General features: G+C 44.5%; 1 protein-coding gene across 8 annotated transcripts in view; it reads right to left on the bottom strand.

Annotated features, from left to right (window-relative positions):
- Positions 1-26,375, bottom strand: part of PROM1 (prominin 1) — a 105,454-nt gene that overhangs the window by 41,913 nt on the left and 37,166 nt on the right. For 6 of the 8 annotated variants that reach the window (XM_045182695.3, XM_045182698.3, XM_045182691.3 and 3 more), the window contains exons 3-5: positions 10,118-10,173; positions 3,995-4,021; positions 1,747-1,952 (exon numbers count right to left, since the gene is read on the bottom strand). In XM_045182695.3, the coding sequence (XP_045038630.2) occupies positions 1,747-1,952; positions 3,995-4,021; positions 10,118-10,173 (289 nt within the window). The remainder of the gene's footprint in view (positions 1-1,746; positions 1,953-3,994; positions 4,022-10,117; positions 10,174-26,375) is intronic. The other 2 variants (XM_045182696.3, XM_053922365.2) reach the window with 2 other exon arrangements.

Below are 26,375 nucleotides of genomic sequence, written 5' to 3'. Positions count from 1 at the left end.
GAAAGGCAGGAACATCTGGAATTAAGATTGTCTCAATCGTAACTTGTTTTTTAGAATTAAATGTGAATAAACAGATTCAAATTATTTGCAGAGAGAGACAGAGACAGAGAGAGAGAGAGAGATGCCCCCAACCCTCATCTCGCCAAGAACACAAAAGAACCCTGGTGGTCAAAAAGGATGCATGAAATCAGCTAGTACATTCACCTGAATGTTGTTTACAAGTATATTGCTCAAGTCTGTTACGTCACTATTTGCAGCAAAAGTATGTCTTGTAAAAAAATATCACTGCCGTGGAACAAGTGGTCACACATTGGCGTTTGCTTTCTGTGGGGCTGTTTTGGTTGTTCAAGTTTAATTTTTCGTGTACCTAACATAGAGGGTAATGAAGGAGACCCAAAGTCGATCCGCAGTGAAAAGTAAGTTTCCTTCCTTCCCTCCACAGCGGCCGGTTCCTCCCCACAGGCAACCACTGTGGCCAGGGTCTTGGCAATCTGCTCATGTAGGCTCAATGCAAATATAACCAAGGTTTGTATCTCCCTCCTTTTTGGTTGTTGTCCCAGCTGCCATGTTCTACACACAATCTGCAACCTGCTTTTTCCACTTTATCTCACTTGGGGACTATTCTGTATCAGCGTGTGGCGAGCTTCCAGTCCTCCCCAAAGGGTATATTGCATTTCAATGACTGGACACCCCAAAGCGTTCATCTTACCCTCTGGATGGCCACACTCCAAGAACATTTCTTCTCGAACATGCAGCTAGAACTTCAACTGGTAGGGCCACTTCAATTGTTCTGTATAACTTTGTTTAATTGCTGTCTAATTCTGTTTTCTGCTTACATTCCCAAATACCAGTTGTTTGGCACAACTTGAAAAATCTTAATTGTGGCTACTGAGCAAATGCAATACTTAGAGACACATCCAGGAAGATGCTGCCTGCTGGTCCTCATTGTCTCTGAGTCCCCGGGAGCCCTAGCATTATTCACGTCACAGGAACTTTATTCCCGTGGGTGAAATGACACGCAGATTGAATGAGTGAGGAAATGCAGGATGATGACCGAAGATCCCAACCAGGGGCCGGTGTCATGGAGCACATTCCTTAGCTGAGGAACCTGATCTGGACTCTTAACAAAACGTCATCATCTTCAAAGAAAAGCAGTGTACTTCCGAGCTGCTCGTCAGTTGGAAAACTTTTGGCTGCAGGACTACAGGAAGAAGCACCCTAAACTACAAGGTGTGTTCCAGACTTCGAGAGAGGGTAACAGCTTAACTGCAAATTTAAGAAACTAGGTATGTTATTGGAGAGCTAATTCCACTCCACAATATTCTCCAGTTCCCAAATTCAGGGACTGTAGCCATGCTTTCAGATCCCTTTGGAGGGAGAAACTGTCTAGCAAATCCTGGCTCTGCCTCCCTGCAGGCTGCCTGCCTACAACAGCTACTTAGGAGAAGGGAGCCTCTGTTCAGGACGTGAATGCCTCCTGCAGTCTAAGGTTTACGAGCATGTCTTCAAGATGGAAACGCACCAAAGGGTTGGCTTAGCATGTGCGTTAGGGCAGCACAACTACAATGCTAACTCGTGGTTACAGTGACACTTTTTTAAGTCATCCCGGACAAGCATTTTTGTTTTCTTTTACATGTTTTTGGGGGGTTTCTTTCTGTGGCTTTGTTTGAAACTCATGGGCTTAACATGAGACATTCCTCATCCACCAAAAACCCAACCAGTTGTGCTGTCCAAGATTCTACTTGCCTTATGAATACACAAGTCACCAAGAGGGAGCATGCATAGCATTTCCTCAGGAAAGGCCCGTTCCTCTTCTGTCGCTGGTGCATCTCTCCACCACACTTGTTACAGCAGCGGCACAAACCAAAGCACAAGCCCACCAGAGGCATCAGAATGACAAAGAGCAGCCCCAGGGCGGTGCAGATGATAATCCCGATCTCATAGTGGACCACCTGCAAGTCAAACAAAAGAAACTCCATGTACAGTGCCACAAAACAAGTGGCCCGTCCCACAGTGTGCACGGTTCACTTTCTTTAGTCTGTTTGCCACCCTGAGTGTGCATGCACACGTAGGTGCACGGGTGTGTGTGTAGATTTCCATTGTAAAGCCCCTTGGAACAGTGGAGGCAGAGATTTGAGTGATGAGAACATGGGCCAAGCAGTTCCTGTGTTCTTTCAACTCCTGAGAAAAATGTCCAAATGCAGGGTCAAGTTGCAAAGGGTTTCATTTCAACCGCAAATGTATTCTGGTTATTTTTAAACGGTGTAACAGACGTTGGCAGAAGTCCCTGCGTGATGAAGGCTCTGCATTTAGGGTGCTTTCACCAGAAAAACAGAACCAGGAGAAGTTATTAAGGATTCGAAGCATTTTGGATAGGATCAATGAATGAAAAGTTCACAGTCCATTACAAAAGAGCCTGGAATATATCAACATTTAGACAAAAGGCTCAGACTTTCTGAGTCAGACACGGCCACTCGGTCTCCCCACCCACCCGCTGGGAAGAATATCCCGTGCCTTGTAAAATCATTGCAAACATTGCAGATAATGTAGGACTAGCAATAACGTGCCAAGTAAAGTACCAGGCACCAGGGAGACATTTGGTAAGCGGCAGCTCTCACGTGGTGTGGTGAGCCTGGGCTCGGCTGCCCGTGTCTCTGACAGTTCTTAGAACCCTAGAGTCCCAGCAACTGGCACAATTTCTAGATACAATTGTGTGACCGAAACACGTTTTCCTAATCACTCCTGACTTTATTCTGGCATAAATAAAAATTAATGCAACTGGATGATGAAACTTGACCTCATTCCAATCCATATGCAGTTACTCACGTTTCCATCAAGCACGACATTTTTAAAGAATGGCAGAAAATTACAGGTCGGCAGTTTGCAACTAATGGACCAGCTAGTTAGCAGCAGATTCTGAAGCCAAGCTGAGCAAATAAAACAAAACACAAGTGCTGGTCCTAGGAGCAAAGGTGATGTGTCAGGAGAGAAGCCTGAGGACCCGCTTTAAGTCCCAGCAGGGGGCTTCCAGTTCCCTAAAATGGAAAATGTTACCTCATAAGCATATTGCAAGGGACATGCCATGAGATGACTTAATGTGAAAACAACCAGCCAAGTGCCCGGCACACAGCAAATATTCAACCCATAGTAGTTACCTCCATGAGCAAATGCTCATATACTAAGTCAGGGGCACATGGCACTTGAATATTATTATTTATTTAGATATAAAGGTTAAGGTGCTAAAAAGAAAAAAAGTGATTAAATTTTGCTGCATCCCCATCAAATACGTGTTCCTACTTAAACTAAGGCCCGCCTGCTCGTGGTCAGGAAGAGTCAGGGCAGCTGGCTCTTTTAACCCTCCCTTGGGGAATCATGGCATTGGCCAATTGGGAAACCAGTTCTAGACACCCCAAACTCTTATATATACATTTTGCTATTATTTCTCAGCAAGTATCCTAAATTATTGACTATTTTTCTAGGAATTTAGAAGTCTTCCTGAATCTCAAGAAACACTGAACCCAAACCCAGGAGGGAAAGGGTATTGAAGTGTTTTAAATATACTCTTTAGCTCCAAACACAAATTTTATATTCGACATACAAGCTTTCCAATGTTACTGACTAACTATGATGATGTCAGACTGAATACGGACAAGAAATGTCACTTCAAGAGTTGACTTCTGGGCTGGAGTCTGGCCAACATCTAGCCAACACCTCAACAACCTTCTGAAACCTTGAGACCTCTGGAGTGCTTTGGGGATTGCGAAGGGAAGACCAAAGATTTGCTGGGATGGGTCACTTTTCTTCCATGAGCTACTACAACTGACAACTTTAGTTGTCACTAAAGACAATGCACAAACAAAAGTGACACAAATAATTTAAAGGCCATCACAGTGGACACGACAGGGAAGGGTAGAAGGTTCTGGCAACAGCATTACATTTACATGACTCACGGACTTTAGACAGAGCAATGTGAAGGAGCAGACAAGGAGTTTACCTTCAGGGTCAAGACCACACTTTCTGGCTGTGGAGGTCAAAGCGGTGAGGAGTTCGTGTGAGGCGGAGAGAGCATGCATCAAGAAAACAGAGACAGGTAGGTGAGTGATCAACCACGGAGTGCACAAGTGGGAGAAAGAGCAACACCAGGCAGAAGTACAAAACCTGAGTGTTTCTTAGAGGAAGAGTGTTTTGAGTAGATCAAGTTCTGGAACTTACATTTGAATTCTCGTTTGGATTTCTTGAAAGGTTTTTAATCGGCATGCTAATCAGTTATGGACAGAGGAATGAGAAGGAAAGGTACAAGTGCTAAACACACTACCACGTGGTCTTCGTGAAATAGAGAAGCAGTCGCTGCCTAGAACCCCAGAGCCAAAGGCAACACCTGCCAAAGGGTCCTTTCTGAAATGGTATCTGATGGTGCCGTCACCTTGTTTAACAGCATTCCATGAATCACCAGGATGTTTAATCCAGGCTTAACGTGGTCCAGTATTATTTAATCTCGGCTTCACGTCCCCATTCTTCCTGACCATTGCCGTCTCCAGGAAGCATATGCTCTCTCCCCATCCTCACTCTGGGCTCCCTCAAGTTCCCTCCTTGTCCGGACCACTGTTCCCATTACACTTTCCCTGATGAAACTCACCATACTTAGTTGGATGTTCTTTCCTCCAGGAAGTCTGTCTTGATAGGCTGGGTTTGCTTTACAACCCTCCTTCGTGCTGCCTTGGAGTCCTATAGCTGCCCTTTCACAGCACTTCCCCGCGCAGGCTGACCGGCTGCACTGCATGCCCCGGGAGACTGAGAACCCTGACAACCACACTAGGCCTTCTCTGCCGGCACCCAGCCCAGGGCCTGGCATACAGCCGGTGCCCATCAGAATCAGATAAACGGATGAGTTGAGGGAGTAGGAGCTGCTGCCTTAGACCAACGGTTCCTAAACAGTGGTCCAGAGACAGAGACTGGTCAGTCAGTGATGAGGATGGACCAACCCTTCGTGAAGCAGAAAAATTTGCTCAATTCATAAGACTATCTTTTTTCAGGGAGGGAGGTGGAACGTGTATGAAAGGGAACAAAGTCACCATGATTGACTTAATAAATGTCCAACCACAGCAAATTAAAATTAGGTGGCTCATATATATCATTCCCCAGATTACTTTTTGAAATGGTCTGGTCCAAGAAATCCAAGTTCAGAAGCTACTGTTTTAGATGGCAGATTTTCACATATGGGAAAGAAAAACATTTGTGACATTAAGAACTTTTGAATGAGGTATCCAAAATGTTGGCGTGGGCAGTTCAGATGCCTCTGACCGCAGGGCTACAGGCAGGTTGAATGACCCCGCCCTCTTCCTGTGTGAGGGACCTATAGCCCGGGTACCTCCCAACCAAACTCACTCCCAAGAGCGCCTCCCAGTACACGTGAAAAACACTGACTTCAGGCTCCTCCCCCAAAGTAGGTGTCAGGAGATTCCTTAAGAGCAGGAATCTGTCTTTAAGGTGGCCCTGTGTTGAGGCTATGAGTAGATAAGTCTGGGAAACCGGCTCTTGGCTCCCAGGGCTGACCATGCTGGGCTCCGGCCAGGGCAGAGCCGCCTGCGAGCCCCACCAGCCAGCCGGTTGCTTGTGTTTCCTTTTCCCCTGTTTCAGCCTGGTCTGATATGTTGGGGGAGCGAACCGACACCCCTCCGCGGACCTGGGGACACGTGCTCCTTCTCCGTGCCTGTGCCGGTTGTCACACAGGTCTGAGGTTATTATCTGTGCGATGCAGCAGTTTGCATCTGGCTCTGCCGCTGAGTGGCCATGCTTCCCTACTGCAGTTAGTCGCCATTGCCACCACCCAGGGGCCTTGTGAAAATATCAATAAGCAATCACCCCTGACCAACCACATCAGAATCTCTGGGGTCCGGTCAAGGCATTAGTACCATGCTACTCGGAGCCTTGGTTACCTTAGCGACAGAAGGGGGAAGAGCTGAGACCCTATTTTACACAGTTACTGCAGAGACAACCTGAGAAGTAACCTGTGTTTACATTATTCTGTTCTAAGCGCTTTACATGTACTATTTCATGTGCATCGAGTGGGTTCATACATTGAAGTGCTTAGACCAGAGCCTGTCAGCGAAGGCTCAGTCAATAAGAAAAGGTAATAATCAATGCATGTCAGCGTTATTCTCGTCTCTGAGCTCCAGGGAGCCCCAGATGATGATCCTGGTCAGGGGCTTGCAATGCTTTTCATCTGCATGCCCTCTGAGACCCCTGGAAGATACTCGACAGGAGAGCATGTTTTCACAGGCAGCAAGTCATCGGGGGCTCACAGGGCAGGAAACGGGGAACTAACTCACCTTTCCCAAACATCCTGTGAGAAGCAGCGGGGACAGGTCCCAAGCCCTGCACCTGCCCCCACAGGAAGCTTCAAGGAAGGGGAAGGTAGTTACTGAGGATGGAAATGAATGAGGAAGATACAAACCAAGAGGCTGGAGGGGAGATGAGCCAGACCACCTGGAACCTAATTCAGGAAGTCATCCTGAGGAAACTCGCCATTCCTGCTAACAGTGGTGTGCAGAATGGGGAAGGTGGCAGGTGGGGGGGGGGGGGCGGTTGCTGGGAGAACTGCTCCCTGAAAAGGTTTCTAGATGCGTGGGAGGCACTGATGGGTTATTGGTGCAAAGTGATAATAAATCGGCTATCTAAATGGCCCCAAACTATGCATTCTTTGAGTATAGGAAATGTGTTCTGTTATTTAATCGAGCAGCTGTCGCTTAACAAGCTAGGCTGAGACGCTCTCTCTGCAGAAACCCTGTGTGAGCATTGGAGGTGGGCGATGCTATGTGTTTTCCCCTTTGTTTATGGTCAGTCAGCACGTGGAGAAGCTGGGGAGGGTTCGCCCACACTCTCCGATTCCCCAGGGAATGGATTCGGGAGCTCGGCATTACTGGCTGTGCTCAGCACGGCTCATTTCTGAATCTTGAGCACGTGGCGTGGCACACACGGGGCGTGGCACACACGGGGCGTGCCCAACCCCAAACACTGAATGGGCAAGTCAGTTGCCCGGGTAAACTCTCCCTTACCATCCACACACACATCTTATCCCACAGCCTCCCCTTCCCCAACTGCGAGTTCTTGGAGTAAAAGCCTGTCCCCCTCCCTGGCACTGCTCCTAGTCAGTACTCTAAATGTCAATTAAATAAATACATTAAACAAAAGAGAGAAAATATGTTTAAAATGTCACAAAGGAGAAGGGGCTCAAGAGTCCTATGTACTACTTTTAATTTTCAGCTTAAGTCCGGAAAGGAGGCAGTGCTGTGACAGGGAGCTATTTCCCTGGGACAAAGGGTCTGCACTGCTGAGTGCCCCCAACCCCTGATGGAGAAAGGTCCCTGACAGAGCCCCCACTGGAAAGTCACCGACTCAGCTGCCCAGGCTCCTTGGCTGGCGGAGGCTCACCAGAAGACGACACACTGAGCGCGGGGCCATGAGCGCTAAAAAGACTCCCCAGGACCACTCACCTAGACAGATCTTACCTGTGCGACTGCACTAATCAGCGAGCCAGTGGGCGCGGGACAGTATATAAGATGCCACTGGTGCCCACCCGTGCCCCTCAGACCTTCGCCATCCTGGTATGCCTCTTCAGACTTCCAACTTCCGGCACTTACAACTCTATGCTCGAAGGCATTTTCTAGAACCATAAGTCAGACCTGCCTAGGGACTAACAGTGTCACCCACCACTAAGCAGCCCTTATCCAGTGCCCCCACAGTCCTGGGGTTCAGACACCTCAGCTCTCTTCCCCCTTCCCAAGGGCTGACTTGGATGCAGATGGTAATTCTAGCTGCACCTGTGGCAGGGGGCATAATGGCACAGCCCTTACAGGCTGCCCTTGCTCCCCTCGCTCCTCTCCCCCGTATCACCTCCCACTTCCCCATCATCTGCCCTTCACCTGCCAAACAAATGACTTGCCCTGGAATCCAGGCCTCAGGGTCTGTCCTGGGGAAACCTAACCTAACACACCCAGCACTTATCAGACTGAAACCCTCCCAAAGTGCCCTCGCTCCTTGGGTGTCTTGGCTTAACTAAAGCTCTCTTCCTGGATAACTGTGGAAACTGTGACCCAATCCACACCCGGGGGAGAACTCAGTTCACTCATGCAGGCTCAGTCCTGTCTCCTCTCTCCACTCTGCACCCACAGCGATGGTTTTTATCAGTTCGCAAAGGCACCTGATGTGGGAAGAAAAGTCAAAAACCAAAGAGCAGCCATTTTCCCGGACCTCCAGCTCTAACATGAAGCCAACCAGGGAAACGCCCAACCAAGACGCCAGCCCAGGACTAAGAACCTGACGCATAGGTTCAACTATTTTTTATTTCCATAACATCCAACGCAACAGACATTTGTTGGTTTGTTTTGCTGGTAATCTACACTCATCATAAACCAAAATCAAAAGAACACACTCTTCTGTTTAGGTAGTCAGTCACAGATGCCAAAGAGTGACTTAGTAATACCGTGGCATTAAGGAGAGACATGCCAGGTACTTTGATATTTCCTGAAAATACTGTCCACCAATCACAGCAAGGTGTTCAAGACCCTCCAGTGACCCGGCCCCAGCTCACCTTCCCTTCCTCTCCCTCCTCACCCACCAGCTTTGTGCATGAACTTCCCTCTTTCGCACCTTGTCCTCCCAGCTCACATGCTCCCCAAAGCCTGGAACGCCAGCAAGGCCACCTCCCCACCTACTCCAGCCCTGCTCACCCTTTTCACCTCAAGCCCCAAAGTCAGCTCCCCACAGGGGAACTTCTGGTCATAATGAATTATTTTTTTCTCTATGTTCCTCTGTACATTACTTATAAATCTACTATTTCCTTCTTCTCCTTCTTTAAATAATTAGACACTGTCTTGGCCATCTGGCTCCGTAGCCTCTTGAGACCCCGGGCTGTCTTCCTCATTTCCATCCCCCTCCAATCCCAGGTACGTGCACCCTCAGAGGGCTCAAAACACAGTGTTCAAACGGAAAGCTACTTTTCGACAAACTATCTTCTAAAAAAAAGTATGCACCCCTATTTCTAGGGGTGTGCAAACAATTCTACAATTGATCCTTAAACAACACAGTTTGAACTGCGCAGATACACTCATACCGGATCTTTTTGAATAAATACACACTGTACTGTAAATGTACGTCTTTTGTCATTTCCTTAATGACATTTTTCTAGCTTCCTTATTGTAAGAACACAGTATATATTACGTACAACACACAAAATACGTGTTAATCAACTGTTCGTTACTGGTAAGGCCAACAGTAGGCCGTGGGGAACAGAGTGAAGCTGTAAAGAGTCAAGCTGTTAAATTACTAAAATCAAGTAGGTTGAGGTATGAGTAAATGATTCTATTCTTGTTTTAGGCAGCTTGGGAATGTAAAGTTTTGAACTTTCAAGTCCTGCGTCAATGCCTCGGGATACATCAAACCTCTGGTTACCCGCGAAGGACTAAGGAGAGACTGTTCCTGGCCCCAGACCACCAGATCACAGGTCACCTCCTCAGACCGATCCAGAGGCGAGGAATCCTGGACTGAGCGGTCTCAAGAATGTGACTTTATAATATCCACTCTGAACTTTTCTTTCTTTTGTGGAGCGCTTCTGGGTTTTGCCTAGCTGTGTTCCAGCTTGTAAACTCTACGGCCCATGAATGAATCTTTGCCATTTATTTCTAGCAAAGCTTCCACACTCTTCTTGAGTTGTTTAACAGCTCTTGGTAATTAAGGTGTCAGGGAGTCAAAAGACCTACCAGCATTTTTGGCAGCACGGGGGTTGGCACCTCAGCCCCCACATGGTTCAAGGGTCAACTTGACTTAGGGAACTCTCCCCCCTTCACTAAAACAGTAGCATTAATACCTCCTTTAAGGAAATTATAGTTTTTAAATATCATACAACTTGAAAGATGACTCTTTCTTTAACCACTGCTTTTGTGATTTTTGCTGTAGTTCAAATGAGATTTATAAGGTGTTTCAATATTCCAAAGAAGGTCTTAGTCAAAAAAGATTACTAAATTCACAGATTACATAACCTGTTATTTAAAGATTTACTTTCCAGTCACTCAAAATTTGCTCATACTTACTTTAAAATAAGTACATCAATAAAAATTACCTTCTCATAATCAGCTGAAAGGTCAAACTTCTTTTGTATTATTTTTCTTAAAATATCTGGGGAAAAAAGCCACAAAACAACAGCAAAATTACTTTTTCAGTAAAAGTATAAAATGTATATTTAAAAGATAAAGGTCTATATTTGTTCACAAATTATTATACCTCTGTATACTGCTGTACTCTCAGAGTTTTATTCCTATTTCTTAATGCAGGTACATAATTGAGCTAATGAGGCTCTTAACCGTTAACAAGGACTGGAGGACAGATATTTCTGACTTACTGTTTTGCCAGTGGCAGAATTAGAGGGCTGCCATTTGAAAGAGTTTTCGGTGTCTCACAGCACACCTTAATGTTTATCAGCAAACTGCACAGACTTCATTCAAAGTCACTGATAAAACGTTACGCTGCAATTGCTAATCCTTCATTATGTGGAAGCACAGATACAATTTATCCTTCAACAATTTCACATTTATATGATATTTTGCCAATGAGAGGAATCTTACCATGAGCCTAACCCAAGAGTTCTGAATCCTGAGACATCTCTCCCATGTCATCTCTGAACACTGCATAAAACCCCTAAAATGTCAGCTATACAAAGTTGGACTTACACACGCATGTTGTTTGGGGCATTTTCAAATGCTCACCTAGGCTAAGAGCTGCCTCTCATTCTGCTTCACCACTCCAGTAATTAATATGCATAACTGGTGTCCATACAAAGTACTGCGTCTACATTTCTTATGTAAATGTTAATTTTGTTCATCGCTGCTAATTTTTTTCTGACGAAAGTATTCTAATTTTAGGGGTTTTTTGTTTTAAAGACTTTTTAAAAAGTCTCAGTCAAGTTTTATATTCAGGTCATTTTATTTGGTCTCTACCTAATGTTTTCTAGTCTCTAACCAGATGCAACAACAGGACAGAGTACAAATTATTCAAATTAAGTGTAAAATTAAGTTACAGACTTAGAAGCATTATGGTGTTAAACATTAAAACTGAGTATTAAAATGTACAGAACAAGCTGTTCTTTAGGAGCAAACCTGAGAGAGGGAATAATTTTTTTTCTAAATGTCTACATTTGTTAAGTGTACTCAGAATTCTTATTAATAGAAATCACACACACACACACACACACACACACACACACAGTCTGCCCTCTTGGGCACATAAAGTGTTTACTTGGAAATGTAAAGAGAGCAGAAACAGTGCTAAGTGTCTCTCTGTGGGAACACCGCCATGTCCCTCTTTGACCCTGGAGTGGCAGCATCGTAAACTCACACGGTGGGGACAGTCTCTACTAGTCTTTAATCTGTTCATTTGTATGTTAAATCGACACTGATCAAAATAAAAGAGATTATTCACATTTTTACTTGAAAGTATTAGTTTTATGATAGAATAAAATAAAATGCAAATTTATTCTAGGAACTTATAAAAACTAGGCTTATAAGTGTCTACCTTCATAGGAAATTAAATATCAATTAGTACACCTCATTGTTTCTTTCCAGGCATAAGAGTTTCCACAGGCTCTTAGAGATAAACTTGATAACTTGCCCCTGTTTAGACCGAGTTCCTGAGGGGATGGGGGCAGATGAGCAAACCACCTGGAATGCCTGAAACTCCGGATGGAACACCCACCACTCAGTCAATGGTTAGGGCCCTGGGGGCGCCCGCGGTGCACAGGGAGTGGAAGAGCGGCAAGGAAGCATCTGGGGAGGTGCTTGGTACCTAATACACTAACAGGAAACAAAATGCAGCATCTTTCACCTCCCCTCTGGTGTGGCACAGCCTTCTGTGAGCTTGCCTTTGTGGCCCAGAACGTGCGTGTCAGCAGAATCCACGTGCCCCCTCATTTTCCTGGGCCTGTGATTCTGCAGCCCCCTTGCAGTGAGGCAGGACCTGAGTTCTGGCCAGTGGCGTATGGACAGAGGTGTGTGCATGCCACTTCTAGGCCTGGCCTCTAAAACCTCTCACCAGACCTTCATGCTTGCCCTCTCTACACACTTCCCACCACAGTATAGAGTGGGAATAATTTAGAGGATCCCATGGAGAACTCAGAAGCCCAGGCAGTGGTGGCACCATCGGACAAAGCGAGCCCCGGTTCCCAGACCTCTCACCTCACTGCTTCGACACTGCATGAGCAGTGAGAGAGGCATTTTCTTCACTGAAACTTGGGCTTTTGTCCTGACAGATGGTGTCACTTACTTTCACTAAAAGCTCCAGCCATTGAGACCCCCACTGTAGTTCTGCTGTACACACCCTCCCCCTGCAGCTTATCCTGCCAACTTTGACCCAACAAAGAGTAGCTCATTTTTCCCAGGAGGGAGTCTCCACGTGCACATACGGGTCACACAGCAGATGGAGACTTGGTGAAGCCAACAGGTTGGCCCTAAGATAAACTGAGATTTTAAAAGGTATCTTGTTTAAAGACTGGTATTCTGTATTCCTACAAGAAAATGCATGAAAAAGCATTGGAACCCAGAAAAATCACTGCAAAATGCAACCAAGTATAGCTCAGGTAAAACACTCTTTCTACCTGCTCTTGTCCATGCGTCTACGAAGCTTCGGAGTCATGTATAGGCCTGTCTTCAATGCCCACAAGCCTTTCAAAAGCGTCACTACCAACTGAATTTTCCTGATCTACAAAGTACATATTCATAACCCATTTAAACCACAGATTCAAGCATGGTCTCTACTGCCAAAATATTGAAAGGAAATGCTCTCAGATTACAGTGTTATTCTGGGAAATGTGCACCGAAAACAGATTAAGACTAAATTGACCAGATCTTGGTGCCCTACCCAAGAGTCATGGACACAGAAAGGCACAGATGGGAGCGCCAGCTTCCAGGTCCTGGCTGCTCTTTCTGAAGGAGAATAAAGATTTCAATCAAGATGCAACATTTCTTGGTAAAAATATAAACATTTACGTGGTTTGTATGTGGCCCCCAGCACTTTCTCCAGAGATTCCAGATGGAAGGGATCTCACATTATAAACGGAGGTAATTCACTGCAGTCAAGTCTGGTCTTCCTTCATCAATCTAGGCTTACTGGGTTTTGTTTTTATGCTTTGGAAATTCCTGATTCTGATTTCTGGAAGACATTGTTTCTTGACAGAAATATATCTCATTAATTCAAACAAATCTGGAAATTTATGGTTATTTGGATAACTTGACTTAGTTTACCTGTTACCAAGAAGAATGTTTAAGGAACAGGTTCATTGCATGAAAATGCTTAAATATACTTGAATTAGCATAGTATGTGTGACCAGTTCTGATAGCTGAGAGGTTAGTTGAAAAAGAAAAAGCAGGAAATTGTGCCTTAGGCATTTTACTTTAACTTAGGGCAAATCCATACACATCTGTTAGCCATAGTCGATGAGAAGGGTACTTTTTTGAGTATGAGTGCTCTGGCTAGAATGGAGGTGAGTCAAGATAGCATCTTTGGTAAAAGGAAGATCCTCACTTATTTAATGGCTGACTGGGGCCAACCACCCCACCTCAAAGCCACAGGTTTAGGGTGGATGAAAATGGCGTCGTTGGCGGCCAAAGTCACACCATCTACACATCACATAGGCAGTATAGAGAAAGCACTTGGTGATCATAGATTCTGCCTGAAGATACAAGAGGACCTGGCTTATCTGCTTCTTCAGTGATGGGAATGGGGAGAAGGCTAGGCTTTCCTCTAATCCCCAAACACGAGGATGGTCGTGTCAGGCAGGGTTCTCCAAAGAAACAGAACCAACAAGAGACAGATGGAACCCTTCGCCCTACAGTTCAAAGCCTCTGTCAACATGACTGAGCTCTTTGGTTTGGCTTTTTAATAAAGAAATGGATGCTTCAGACCTTTAGAAGCCAAGCTGAGTTTATTAGAACTTATCAAAACTTATTCCCCCTGCCTCCAAGCATATAACCGAGTATTCTGGAGGGCAGGTGAGCTCCTTTCCTTCACTTAAAAGGCAATCCAGGCCCCCTTGGTGTGCTTTCTTCCTTCGTGACAGCTGTCAACACGGGACTGTGCGGGCCTCCTTTAATTAACTGGAGCTGCTTCTCCCTGAAGGACTGACGCACCGGTGCACACAGGCCTGCACCAGAATTAACCACGGTGCTGACTCTCTCTCCAAGAAAAATGCTCGGGAAAAACGCTGCACAGGAAGCTATCTTTGTGAAGACATCTGGCACCAGGCTGGTCCTCATGGCTTTCTCCAGGCCACGTGTGCACACCAATCCCAGCGCTGGGATTTTATTTTACCTTTACAGCAGGCAGCCAATTCCAAGCCTGTTAGTGGCCCAACTTGCCCTTAAATCATTTCAAATTCTTTCCGAGGAAGCAGGTGCTCAGGTTGTACAGGGCAGGGAGATTTCTGGGGTCTCGAAGAGCTCAGAATCCTGGACACAGACAGCTGCGAGTCCCCAGAGGGCTCAGGGGCGTCCCTAGCGATGGGAGGAGCTGGGAAGGGGCCCTGGTACCCGGGACAGGCCAGCAGCTGTATTGCCACCACTGGTGAATCCAGGGAGGGGGCAGGGAACACGATGAAAACATCTGCAGATTCCCATGGTATCTGGCTTGTCGTTAAGACATTCCTGGAAAGCTAATTCCGGTTATAGCCTTTGTCTCTGCTGGAAAGTTTGCCTGGAGGATCCCTGAAAGGAATGTGGTTCAAATCACTTTTTTTTGTCTGTCAGGAGATCCACATGATCTCACATACAGTCCTGTGAGATGTACATCAGCTAAACCCTGTTCTGTTCTTCATGTGACAGAGGCTCAGCTATGGACAGTCACCTCCCCACAATGGGGGCAGAAAGTGGGGGCTAGGGGCAGAGTGAAGGGGGACTTTACTTTCCGTGTGTACTTTGAGCTCACTTTCAATTTTTAAAAGAATATTTAAAGTTTTTAAACAAGGAACTTTTATGGACATACTTTTCTATACCCCTCCCCTAAACAACATAATTCTTAACACTATCAAGTTAGAACATTCACTTCCTATAAATGTAAATCAGATTTTACAGTATCTTGTGCAGGGTATGTGACCTGGAGCCATTTTCAGAGCATTAAAAAAAAACTAAGAAGAAATGAGAGTGAAATCTGCAACAATTTAGATGCAGCCCAATAAATAATCATTAGAAAAGAAATAATTAAGTATTCAAGATCTGGAAAAGCCCAGCTTTGTCCCAAGAAATGTTTGGTTCAGGCAAAATACACTCCTCTAGCATTTCATTAACAGCGCCCCAGCACCACCTTTCCCGTGGCTATGGGTCCACCCCTCCCACCGGGCCCACTGAGCTGTGGGGCTCTCCCAAAGTCTCTCATGTTTGTCCCCAAACCGCTTTTCTGCCAGTGGTACTTGTGGTGCAATTATACAATTTACTTAATTATTATGCAGACGGATGAAACATGACCACAAAAAGTGAATGTTGTTGTTTATATAAATACTACATGGAATGTTTAGAAAACTCAGTAAAATTTTTAAAAGTTGTTGTTTAAAAAAAAAAAGAGCTGTTGGATTCAATATAGGGAAGATAACTTGAAAAACTCAGAGAGAAAACAAGGAGAAACTAGGGAAAAAAAATCAGCCTCAGTTGACACCACAAATTCCCATTATGTGAATAAAACCCAAATTGGAAATCATGAAATCTGTGTTGCTGGGGAAGTCCTATCAGGAGAGTCATACTCGCCAACATTAAGAATGTTCACTTCCTGGCTTAGTGTGGCTCAATGGATTGAGCACTGGCCTGTGAACCAAAGGTTCGGTGGTTTGATTCCCAGTCAGGGCACATGCTTGGGTTGTGGGCCAGATCCCCAGGTAGGGGTGCATGAGAGGCAACCACACAATGATGTTTCTCTCCCTCTTTTTCTCCCTCCTTTCCCCTCTCTCTAGAAATAAATAAATAAAATCTTAAAAAAAAAAAAAAAGAATGTTCAGTGCAAAACTAGGAGGTAAGAATCTGCAAAATAATGTTCCTCCCATCAACTGGCCAGATAGCAAGATTGCTTTTCCTGGGCCCACCCAAGACCTGAGGCTGCAAAGAAATGAATTCCAAAGAGTGCCAAGCAGGAAAGAAGAAATCACCAAAAATGTTCATAAGCTCTTAAAAGCCAACTGTGGGCTAACATGTCCATTGGGAAGGTTCTGGAAGGCCCAGAAAAAATGAGTTTATATTTGCTTACAAGCTTCCAATGGCTGCCTCCACTGGGTGCTCGTAAGAGAGACTGGGGCAGGGCAGATGCCTGAAGAAAGTCTCCTGGGTAAAACATGACCACAAAAAGGAGGCGGTGGGCTGCAGCTGAGAAACAGGCAGGGAGGCCCCTTCTAGGTCCTTAGACCTTGTTTGCAGATGAGGCAAAAGCCTTAAAGCCATCAGGAGAGGGGCAGCGGACCCTCTGTGCCAGAGCCAAGGCAAAACTCTACTGCGGCATCTAAGGTGGGGGTACATGCAAAAGCCGTCTGCCTGTGGGGAGGAGGTTGGGAACCTTCCTGCTGGTAGGATACAGGGAACAACCCCATGCTGTGGGAGGACAGGGTGGGAGCAAAATCCCCTCTGCTCCTGGGGAAGGAAAACAGTTGTAGGCATGCCACTGTTGTGAGCAGGGTAGAAAACTCTCTCCTCCCCAAGACCAACAGAGATTCCAGGCAAGGGTTTGGTTGCCTTGGGGAGGCAGTGTAAGAACACTGAGGAAGGCTGCCTCCTCTCCCACACCCTGTCGTGGGTGCTAAGGGTGAAGAGAAGAAAAGATGCAATCTATGCTGTTAATGGGCTCAGAGTCTACTGGGAAGACAGGTACATAAATAAGATGAAGCAGGTGTGCTAGGTGGGAAGCTGTGGCCGTGTGAGGTTCGGCGTCAGCAGGTAGGTCAGGGGAGATAGCAGGAGCAAGGCAAGACTGGAGCAGGTGATCTTTGAGATGTCTTAAAGGGGAGTAGAAATGTATCCAACTGTTCAGTGAAAGGAAGAAACTTCAGGAAAAGGGAACATAGGCATGAGATGACGTGACTGGTTTAAGGAACTACAAATAATTGGCACGGCTTAAAATATCCAAGGTGGGAGATGAGGAGAGAGAGGCAATTAGCTTAACAGTTTAGAGAAGAGAATTTCAGCCCTGCCATTTAATGGCTGTGTGGACTTTTACGGGTTGCTTACCCATTCTGTGCTTCAGTTTCCTCATCTGTAAATGAGTCCTGGAAGGGGGGTGGTCATTAACAAATGACTAGCTCTGAGCTCCCTAAAAGCTGTAAACATCCATCATTCTGAGAAGTAAAGAGTGTACTGACTGTGTGCCAAACCCTCACTGAGCCCCAAATGAGCTGATTTTATATCATAAGATGCTGATCAGGAGACACTGGCGGGGCTGTGGGCCAAGGGGGATATAAGGCCTCATGGCGTGTGCTTTGGGAGTGCAGGCTCCAGACAAGGTCCCACCCCTTTGAGATCAATAGCAGCCCCACACTGCCTGACTGGTCCGTGTGGTCAATGCATAGGGCTTTCTTTGGTCACAAAATGATTTTTTTCAAAGCCAAGCAAGCAGGGACCTGACTCCTGACCCTGGTTTAGTGAGCCCAGCATTTTAGTCTTCCACTTATTCGTGGCAAAGATAAAAGCAGCACTAGAAACTGAGAATGAGACTGGAATTAGTAAGAGCCCAGTGGCCCCAAAAGCCAACATCCCAAACCCAGTACAAACAGGACACCTGCTTGCCTGCTTTGAATGACTCCTATGTAAACTTCCTAAGTGTCGGAAAGCAAAACTCCAAATGCAGAGAAAAGGAATGAAATGTCCAAAGGCCATCTTTTTTCAATTTAAACGCGGAACAGTCCGACTGCTGTTGGATCTCTACAACTATGCCTGTTTATTAGCTGTGGGATAAGAAACCCTGCAGCTGGTTGGCCACTGAAAGGAATGTTTTATGACAGCTGAGCCTCAGGCACTCAGAAGGCGCGACTCAGTGAGGCTCCTCAGCAGCTGAAGATGCACACGGCCCTCCTCCCTGGTTGTTTCTGCATCTGCATGTAGAAACAGACATTTGCTGCGCTCCCAGAGATTCCAGATCCTTGAGCTCTGTGCAGGCCATTCCCCAAATCACCACTGAATCCTTGGAAAACACTTGACTATGCTGGTTTCCCCAATTCCTGTAATGTGCTGGTACCAGAATGCTCCTGATACCACAGAAAGCCCACTGGTGAATGGAAAAGAAGTAATAGGATGTTATCCTTTTAAAACCACCGAGGTGATGGTTTATTAAGGCAAGAATAATCTACGGATGCTAAAAGCACTAGGCACATGACTGTTGGGGAACAAGCCACCTTAACTGAATCATCAAACGTCATGTCACCAGTAATGGGACAACCTGACAAGAGTAACCTCGCGATGTGACCCACTGCGGGGGTGGGGCATTTATGTAGTGCCCCTGACAAAATATTTGATTTGAATCTAATCATCAGGCATCAAGATAAATTCAAAATTGAGAGATGTTTTTGGAGGGAAATGGCTTAGGCTCTTCAAAAAAAATAAGTTGTTATGTTACAAAGACAAAAAAATCAAAAAAGGCTAGGGAACTGTTCTGGATTAGAGATCATATCGACACAGCCAGAGTGGGAATCTTGGCTGAGTGCTGGATCTTGAGAATAAAAAGTATGAACATTAATAGGAAATTTTGAGAAATATAAATATAAATGCTATATATTACATAAAAGTGCTATCCTAATGTCAAATGTTCTGAGTATCATCCTCACACACGCTGGTGTAGGAAAATGGCTTACCAGATGCGTGCTGAAGTACTCAGGGGTCAGGAAAATAGTAACAATTGATGAATCTAGGTAAAGGACATACAGGTGCTCACAGTACTGTTCTTGAAACATTTCTAAAGATTTAAAATTATTCAAAATAAATATCTGGAAGGAAAAAAGTTCCTGGATTTCTCCCCAACTTTCGCCATAAACTTTTCCAAACTGTTTTAACCAAACTCTACTCCCAATACCCGCTTATCCAGTTAACCTGCTGTCCTGCTTGTTAAGCTCAAAACTTTTGGACCCAGTTTTAGGGAATCACAATGTTTTATGATTTCTCCCTTCTTCACTGGGATTCTGATTCAAGGGAAGACAGAAATCAGTAAAACATATAACTGGGGAAATGTGGATATAATCCTCAGTAGTGAGAATTCATAGTAAAAAATCAGAGTTCCTATTCATTTTGGTAGTTTTGGTAATGGTGTTGTAGATAGTAAGAAATGTCCATAGTCTTCAGAAATCCAATTGAGGTGGAAGGTGAAATGATATTATGCCTGAGTTTTCTTTAAATATCCAAACAAGGAAAAATATTGAGAAATAAAAGAAGAGGATAGATGAAACAAGAAAAAAAATCGGACAATTTTTTTCATCTGAGCAATTGGCACATAGAGATTCACTGTATTATTTTTTCCACTTTGGGGTAGGTTTACAGTTTTTTATTGTAAACAGTTTATAGGAAATCTTGCTTCCCTAGCACTCCGCCGCCTAATTCTCACCCTCCACGCATCTACCGTGCTTTTAATGGAGTCCCCTGCTAATTATAGTTTGGCCTCTCACCTCCCTTCTCCGTTCCATTGTATTCAGTGCTGTCAGATTAATCACCCTACAACCCCCTTATGTCACCTGCACTGATTAGCTTTCAATCAGAGCGAGCGCTGGCTTTGCAGTCAGGGGGACCAAATATATACCTTGGTTGCCCACAGTCCTGGTTGTCCAGAGATAACCTGTTCTTCTGGCCAAATCATTACCAATGTTTCCTTTTATTCTTAAAATGCCCCCTTTAGTTGATAAATTAAATGGTCACCTTAAATCATGTGACCCTAGGTTCAGATTCCAAATCTGATACTTGGAAATCTATTTAATGTCCCTGGGCCTCAATTTTGTCATCTGTACAATCCAGGTAATAATATCTGTCATTAAGAAATAACGTGTGAGAAGCCCTGAACAAGATGCCCAGGCACACACTAAGCAATAAGCAGGCAGCTGCTGTAGTGCTATCTCCCACCAAACAAGACCCCCCCAATCCAGCCAGATCTCTTCCCTGGTCCCCCAGTCGAAACCTGACTTGATCATGACCCTTCCGAGACTTGTTAATGAGATTCCCCCACCCGCCGAAACCCTCGCTCTTTCCTTCTAAGTTAAAACTTGAGGTCCTCAGCTGACTTCCCTCTTCGCTAAACCCTTCCAACTCATCACTCAGGTGTGACATTTAATGATCGTCTGGCTTACATGTTCCCTGGACTCCTTCTTCTCTGTAAATACATTTTATCTTCCTATCTAGAGAGTGTCTGTTCCTTAAAGTAGAAAATGTTCTCTCTCCTACGTACATCTCACAATCTCTGACCCAGTGCGCGTGCATCTGTGGCAAGTGTTCAGTAAATCATGCACGCCCTGGACAGGACAGCTAAATGAGACTTCGGAAGATAACATTCCTCTAGGCATGTTTTCCTTGAAGAAAAAAAAATAGAAATATACTATTCTTAAGAAGTTGGATCTTTTTTGTTTTAAGAAGTTCAGGGAGAAAAGGCATACAACTGTAATTGAATAACAATAAAAATTTTTTTTTTAAAAAGAAGAAGTTCTGGCACATCCTTTACCTCAGCTTCTTTATTAAGCCCTAAACGGTTGAGACTGAAAAATCAGACCTCTTCCAAACTAAAAGAAATCTGAAATCACCATATTGTTGAACTTGAAAAGCCCAGCCATTCCAGCGGCACATCTGATTTTCATACAGCTGGACCTTTATTTGTTTCTCTGCATTTCATATTAACAGATACTACATGTAAAATGGAAATAAATAAAGGTATGTCTGTTGTGTTTGCAACAAATGACATTACAAAAAACGACTAGTTTGCTTACTTAGTGAACAAAAGCATACTTATTCAACAAAAGCTCCTACTCTGCTCCAAGCAGCAGGAATCCAACTTCAGTCAACAAAGAAGACCAACTTATGTGCTGAAAGACCTCCCAGGCCACTCCCCCTTCCTTCTTTTTCCTGCTTCTTTTCCTACCAGCTCTTACTAAGGTCTTAAATGAGCAAGCCTCCCACCTCTGAGCCTTAGTGTTCTCATCTATAAAATGGTATGAAATTGGGTGACTATTTCTGACCAGATGATCTTCCCTAAATGACAAATTCTCTAACACCAAACGGCCTAATGCCAATTCACAGTAAACAGGGAGGTAAAGGGCTTCTGTGTAAACAGCTAACATCACAAAAAAGACAGTAAGCAGACTAAGATTCTGCTATGTAACTAGGCAAGAGGCATTTTTCATAGACAACTCCTCAAAAAGGAAAAAAAAAAGCAGATGAGAAACACTCAATCTCACCAGTAACTAAAATATATATTAAAATGACAAGAGGTTATATCCCTTGCAAGTGGTTGTTTTTGAAATGCCCAACATATTACTGGCAGTGGCATAAACAATTACTGGACCTTCTGGTAAGTTGAAATTTTAAAAAAAAACTTTGAAAAAGATCTTATCTTTTGATTAATAATTCTATCCAGGGGAAAAGAAACCTAAATGCATGCCTAGCTCTACAGAGAAACTGGAAATAAAAATAGGGAGAGATGAGTCAGTTTCCATGTGATTCCATCCATTCCCTTCATGTAGTATGAGGTCACTGGCTGGTGGGGGAGCGTTTGGGTTAGAAATGCGAGAACAGGAAGTACACCAAGTCAGAAGTGGAACAGGAATGTGCGTGGCCTGGAGATCTGTGGATGCACACGTAAAGTGAGTCCTGTAGACGGCACAGCAGTCTCTTCTAGGAGTACACAGTTGCTCCGACACAGAAATGAGACAATGGAGGAACCAGAAAATGGTGCAAGGAGACATGGGATTTTGCCAGAAGAGAATCACAGTGGGGAAGGAGGGATGCTTATAACGCAGGACTGTGGGTGCCTGCCGATGGAGAGAAGATGAGGGGGGCTCTGAGCGTGAGATCCAAAGTGCGGAGTTGGAAAAGAATGAGCGAGGAGGCAGCTTGCTACGTTTTCTCGAGGGAGGCCACCATCTGAGGAGAAAACCCAGGCAGAGACTTGGAGACACAAAGGAGCCAGCCACCTACTTGGAAGATGTGGAACTTGGAGATAGAGGCACAGCCTGTGCAAGGGCACCCATGTCAGGAAGGAGCCTGGAGATTTCTAGGAGCTAAAAGGCGGGTGTGACTGCACACCATGAGCACGTGGGGTGCACGCGAGTGTGTCCACTAATGCACACATTAGGGATCGAGCGTTACATTGCTCCAGGCTCTAGAGACACAGCGTTGAGGAGGACAGCAAAATAGTCTTACCCCTCGAGATGTTTCGAGTCTAAGAAGCAGGACAAATATTTACTATAATATCAAACTATGTGCTACAGAGAAAAATGAAGCAAGGGGAGGGAGTGGGGAGAAGGGTCCTGAATTAGAGAGTATGGCCAAAGATGCTCCCTCTGAGGTGACAGCTGAGCAAAGACTCAAACAGCATGAAAAAATAAGCCATGCAGAAGAAGGGTCCAGGCAAACAGAGTAGTCAGATGCTAAGGGTCTGAGGCAGGGCATCATGTGGCAGGTTCTGGGGAGAGCCAGCTGGTGTCACTAGTACGATTGTTAGGAGGCTACTATGTATAGCCCTCCCCACTGTCTGTGTACCCCAGGAGACCCCTGTGGTGGTCCAGGAGATGGGCAGCCTCAGCTAGGAGCACAGTCGAGATGAGTGAGCAGGTTTGATAGACACCTCATCGCAGAACATCCGGATTTACCTGTGAGCAAACCGGTCTTTAAGGAGACTGGTCTGCTCCTTTATTGCAGTGCAATACTTGGGAAGCACTCATTTCTAAAGTTGTTGTTAACTTAAATTTCGGAGGAGATATTCATTTCTACCCAGCTTCATTTCTATTGCACAGGTTATATATGGAACGGCTCTTTAAAGAAATGCCATTCCCTGCACGTTCATTTTGCACCGCCGCAGACTTGTCTGCATTAAACACAGCACGTCACAATCAATCTCCTTCTTAGAAGCCTGCTGTCCAAATCTCATTAGGCTGAGATTCTGGGTCAGCCCATTTCCAGGAGGATATTAAAATGTACACAACCTCCTCTCGGCCTGGGTGTAAGGCCATTTACTTCCAATTAGGTTTGAAGAGAGCCTTCATCTCAGTTAATAAACATGTGCTATTGAATCAGTGACACCATCATATTCAAATATTTTTAAATGATAATTCAGAAACTCATAGGTTCCTACATGAGGTCAGAAATGGTAAAAAAAAAAAAAAAAAAAAAAAGCCAAACACCAATAAACACTTGTTTCACCACTTTTTGGCCCCCAGTGTAGACTAAGAACTTTCCTCCCTGCAGCTGGCGTCTCAAGCAGCGCTCTCTCTGCAAACTAACCACCCCTCTGTCCTCATCCTCGAAAGGCTAAGGAGACTCCAGTCACCTGACTGCTGTCCTGGGGGTCTTCTCCAACCCTCTCCTCTAGTTTTAAGTTAGTTGTTTTTCAATCCCACTCAATACAAATTTGGACTTTAAGGTTTTCTTTTTATAAAATTCCTATTCTACCTTTGCTAACAGGGATATGTATACAATTAAGACAACATGAATGAGAAGCAAGAAAAAAGAAAAGCAAGCCCAGGGGCAGAAGATGAAACTCCTAAGCTAAAGCAGCAGAGACTATCTGCCCCCCACCTTCCATCCCCACGGCCTGCACTCACTCATTGGCATTTGCAGAAAAGAAACAGATGCGGCCAGGGGCAGCCCTGTGCCTGCTGGCTTACAGGGGCAGCCACAGCGCTGAAATTCCCCAGGTGCCACTCAGAGTTAATTGCGCTGGCCAATTGTTCAGGAGAAACAAGACTAGAATGAAGGGTTTTTCCACATGTTCTCACCACGAGGAAACTTGGAGACGGGGTCAGCAACTGCTTCAACAATATCCTAAAACGGAGGCCCTGTGTTTCATTGCGCAGTTTCAGAAAGTGATGAGCAGAGAGGGGAGGAGGGCTCGTTAGGGTTCACTCTGGGCACGCAGCTCACAGCTGCGGACAGAGCCAGGTGGTCGGCAGGATACAAGCCTCGCCTAAGACTGGGGATTTCTAAATGAATTACAATGAGTCATGCCTAACCTTTGTCATTCAATCCTTTCAAAAAGGTAAAATTTACTCAATTGAAATTATAAACTATTAGAAAACACCACATTTCAAAATTTACAGGGTAAAGCCGAAGTGTTCGCAGAGGAAACTGTATACACTTAAATGCATTTATTAGGAAATAGAAATAAAAATGGGTACTGGAGTTATTTATCAGGGTGAACTCCCTGTAAAGTATATGATTGTCTAACCACTATGCTGTACACCTGAAACCAATACAAACTAATGCTGAAAGTAAAAAAGAAAAAAAAAAAAGAAATCACTTGCTATTTCTGAGATGGGTACAGACTGTAACCAAAATTCCTATTGTCTATATTCTGGACTTAAAATTCACAAATGCCCTAGGAAGAGTGCCCATCAAATAAATTACATGGCAAACTCTTAACAGAAAAAAAAAAAAACCAAGAGAGAACCAAATGTCTAACTCAAAAAGTTAAGAAAGAAAATTAAACAACTGGACTTCCAGGTATAGAAGGGAAGAATTACTAAAAATAGCTTGAACAAAGGGAACATAATTTTTCATTTAAAGGCATGTTAGGAGCCGGTAGAGGCCGGCCCTTAATTCTGGAGTCCATTCCTGTTCCCGTGGGGAAGACAATAATGAAACAAGCAGCACAATGTGTGAACAGGCACCTTGGAAATGGTCTAAGATCCACTGAGTAATACCTGGACCGCCTTTATAGCAAATATTTACAGTCATTCTATTTGTTTTTCTTTCTAGACTTCTGGGAAGTAGAACTTACAAAGTATTTCCCATGAGGCCCATTGTCCAATCTTGCTTCAAGGTATTACCCAGCAGCCTGGCCAAAGGAGCATGGCATGGCAACGACACTGACCTCCGACAGATCTGAGCCCAGTCCCCACGCTGCCCTCTCACAAGCTGTGTGAGACCCTGGTAAGTGAGTTCCTCTCTCTGACCCTCCATGTCCCTGTTTGTAATACAGGGATGATGCCCACCTCACAGGACACTGGACAAGACCCAATGAGAGAGATCTGCACTGCTCTTGTAGGATTAAAGCGGTCTGATCCTTATGCAGTGCAACTAGGCAATATCTATTAAAAGTGTAAATTTGCAAAATTATCAATTGACCTGGCAATTCTATTTCTAGAAGTTTATCCTACATACTTGCACATTTGTGAAATAACTGAAGTTCCTAAGAACAGTGCTTGTAACAGCAGAATGGTGGAAACTAGTTAATAAGTAATGAACAACTGTACAGCAATAAAAGAAGATTGAGGAAGCTCTTTATGTACTAACATAAAATAAGGACCAAGTGGCATGTTTAAAAAGAACGTCAAGTGTCAAATAACATCTACAACATATTGTCATCTGGGAGGAGAAGACCGTACACACAGATTCGCTGGTAAAAAACACATCGGAAAAGACACAGACACACAAATGCACCCACGAGCCCTGGAAACGGTGGCTGGGTGTCCGAGAACCAAGGAGGGCACAGAACGGCACACTCACATTGTTTTGTGATTTTAAATTCTGAGTCGTGTACGTTTGTTACTTCTTCAAGAAATACAGTATTTTAAATTTGGTGAGACACTTTAACAAATCAGTAGAAAACAGCAATAACTCAATGGAAAAATAAGCAACAGGAAGTTCCTTTGAATAAAGAAATACAAATGGAAGAAGGATATGACTCACTTGTGATTAAAGATACACAAATTAAAACATGACTTTGTTTCCTATACCATGTCAGATTGGTATTGATAGAAAGTCTTAATAACCAGCATTGGAGAAAGTATGAGAAAACAAGCATTTTATGTTTTAATACTGGGAGTACAGATTTGTGCACAACTTAGCAATTCGGTAAGTCACTCAAAATTCTGAATGCACATGCCATTTGCCACAGTAATTCCTTTTCTAGGATTGCTCCTGCTGGTTGTACTTGCCCAACTACGCAAAGCTATACGTGCATTCAACAGTGGTCTTTGTAATGGCGTTTGAGAGAAACTGCAAACCCAAATATCCATCAATGCACCAGTGAAATGCATTGTCTAGTCAATGGAACACTAAGTATGCAGCAGTAACAAAGATGAGGAAAACTAAAATACCATTGCTAGGGAACGGGACAAACACAATGTGGCTTACTCATACAATGGAGCATCACAGTGAAGCTCAAGTGAATGGGTTAGA

This window comes from Desmodus rotundus, chromosome 4 (genome assembly GCF_022682495.2).
Source record: "Desmodus rotundus isolate HL8 chromosome 4, HLdesRot8A.1, whole genome shotgun sequence".
In the NCBI taxonomy this organism is placed as follows: Eukaryota; Metazoa; Chordata; class Mammalia; order Chiroptera; family Phyllostomidae; genus Desmodus; species Desmodus rotundus.
The sequence above is the reverse complement of the archived record's forward strand: the minus strand, read 5'-3'. Positions and strand labels throughout refer to the sequence as shown.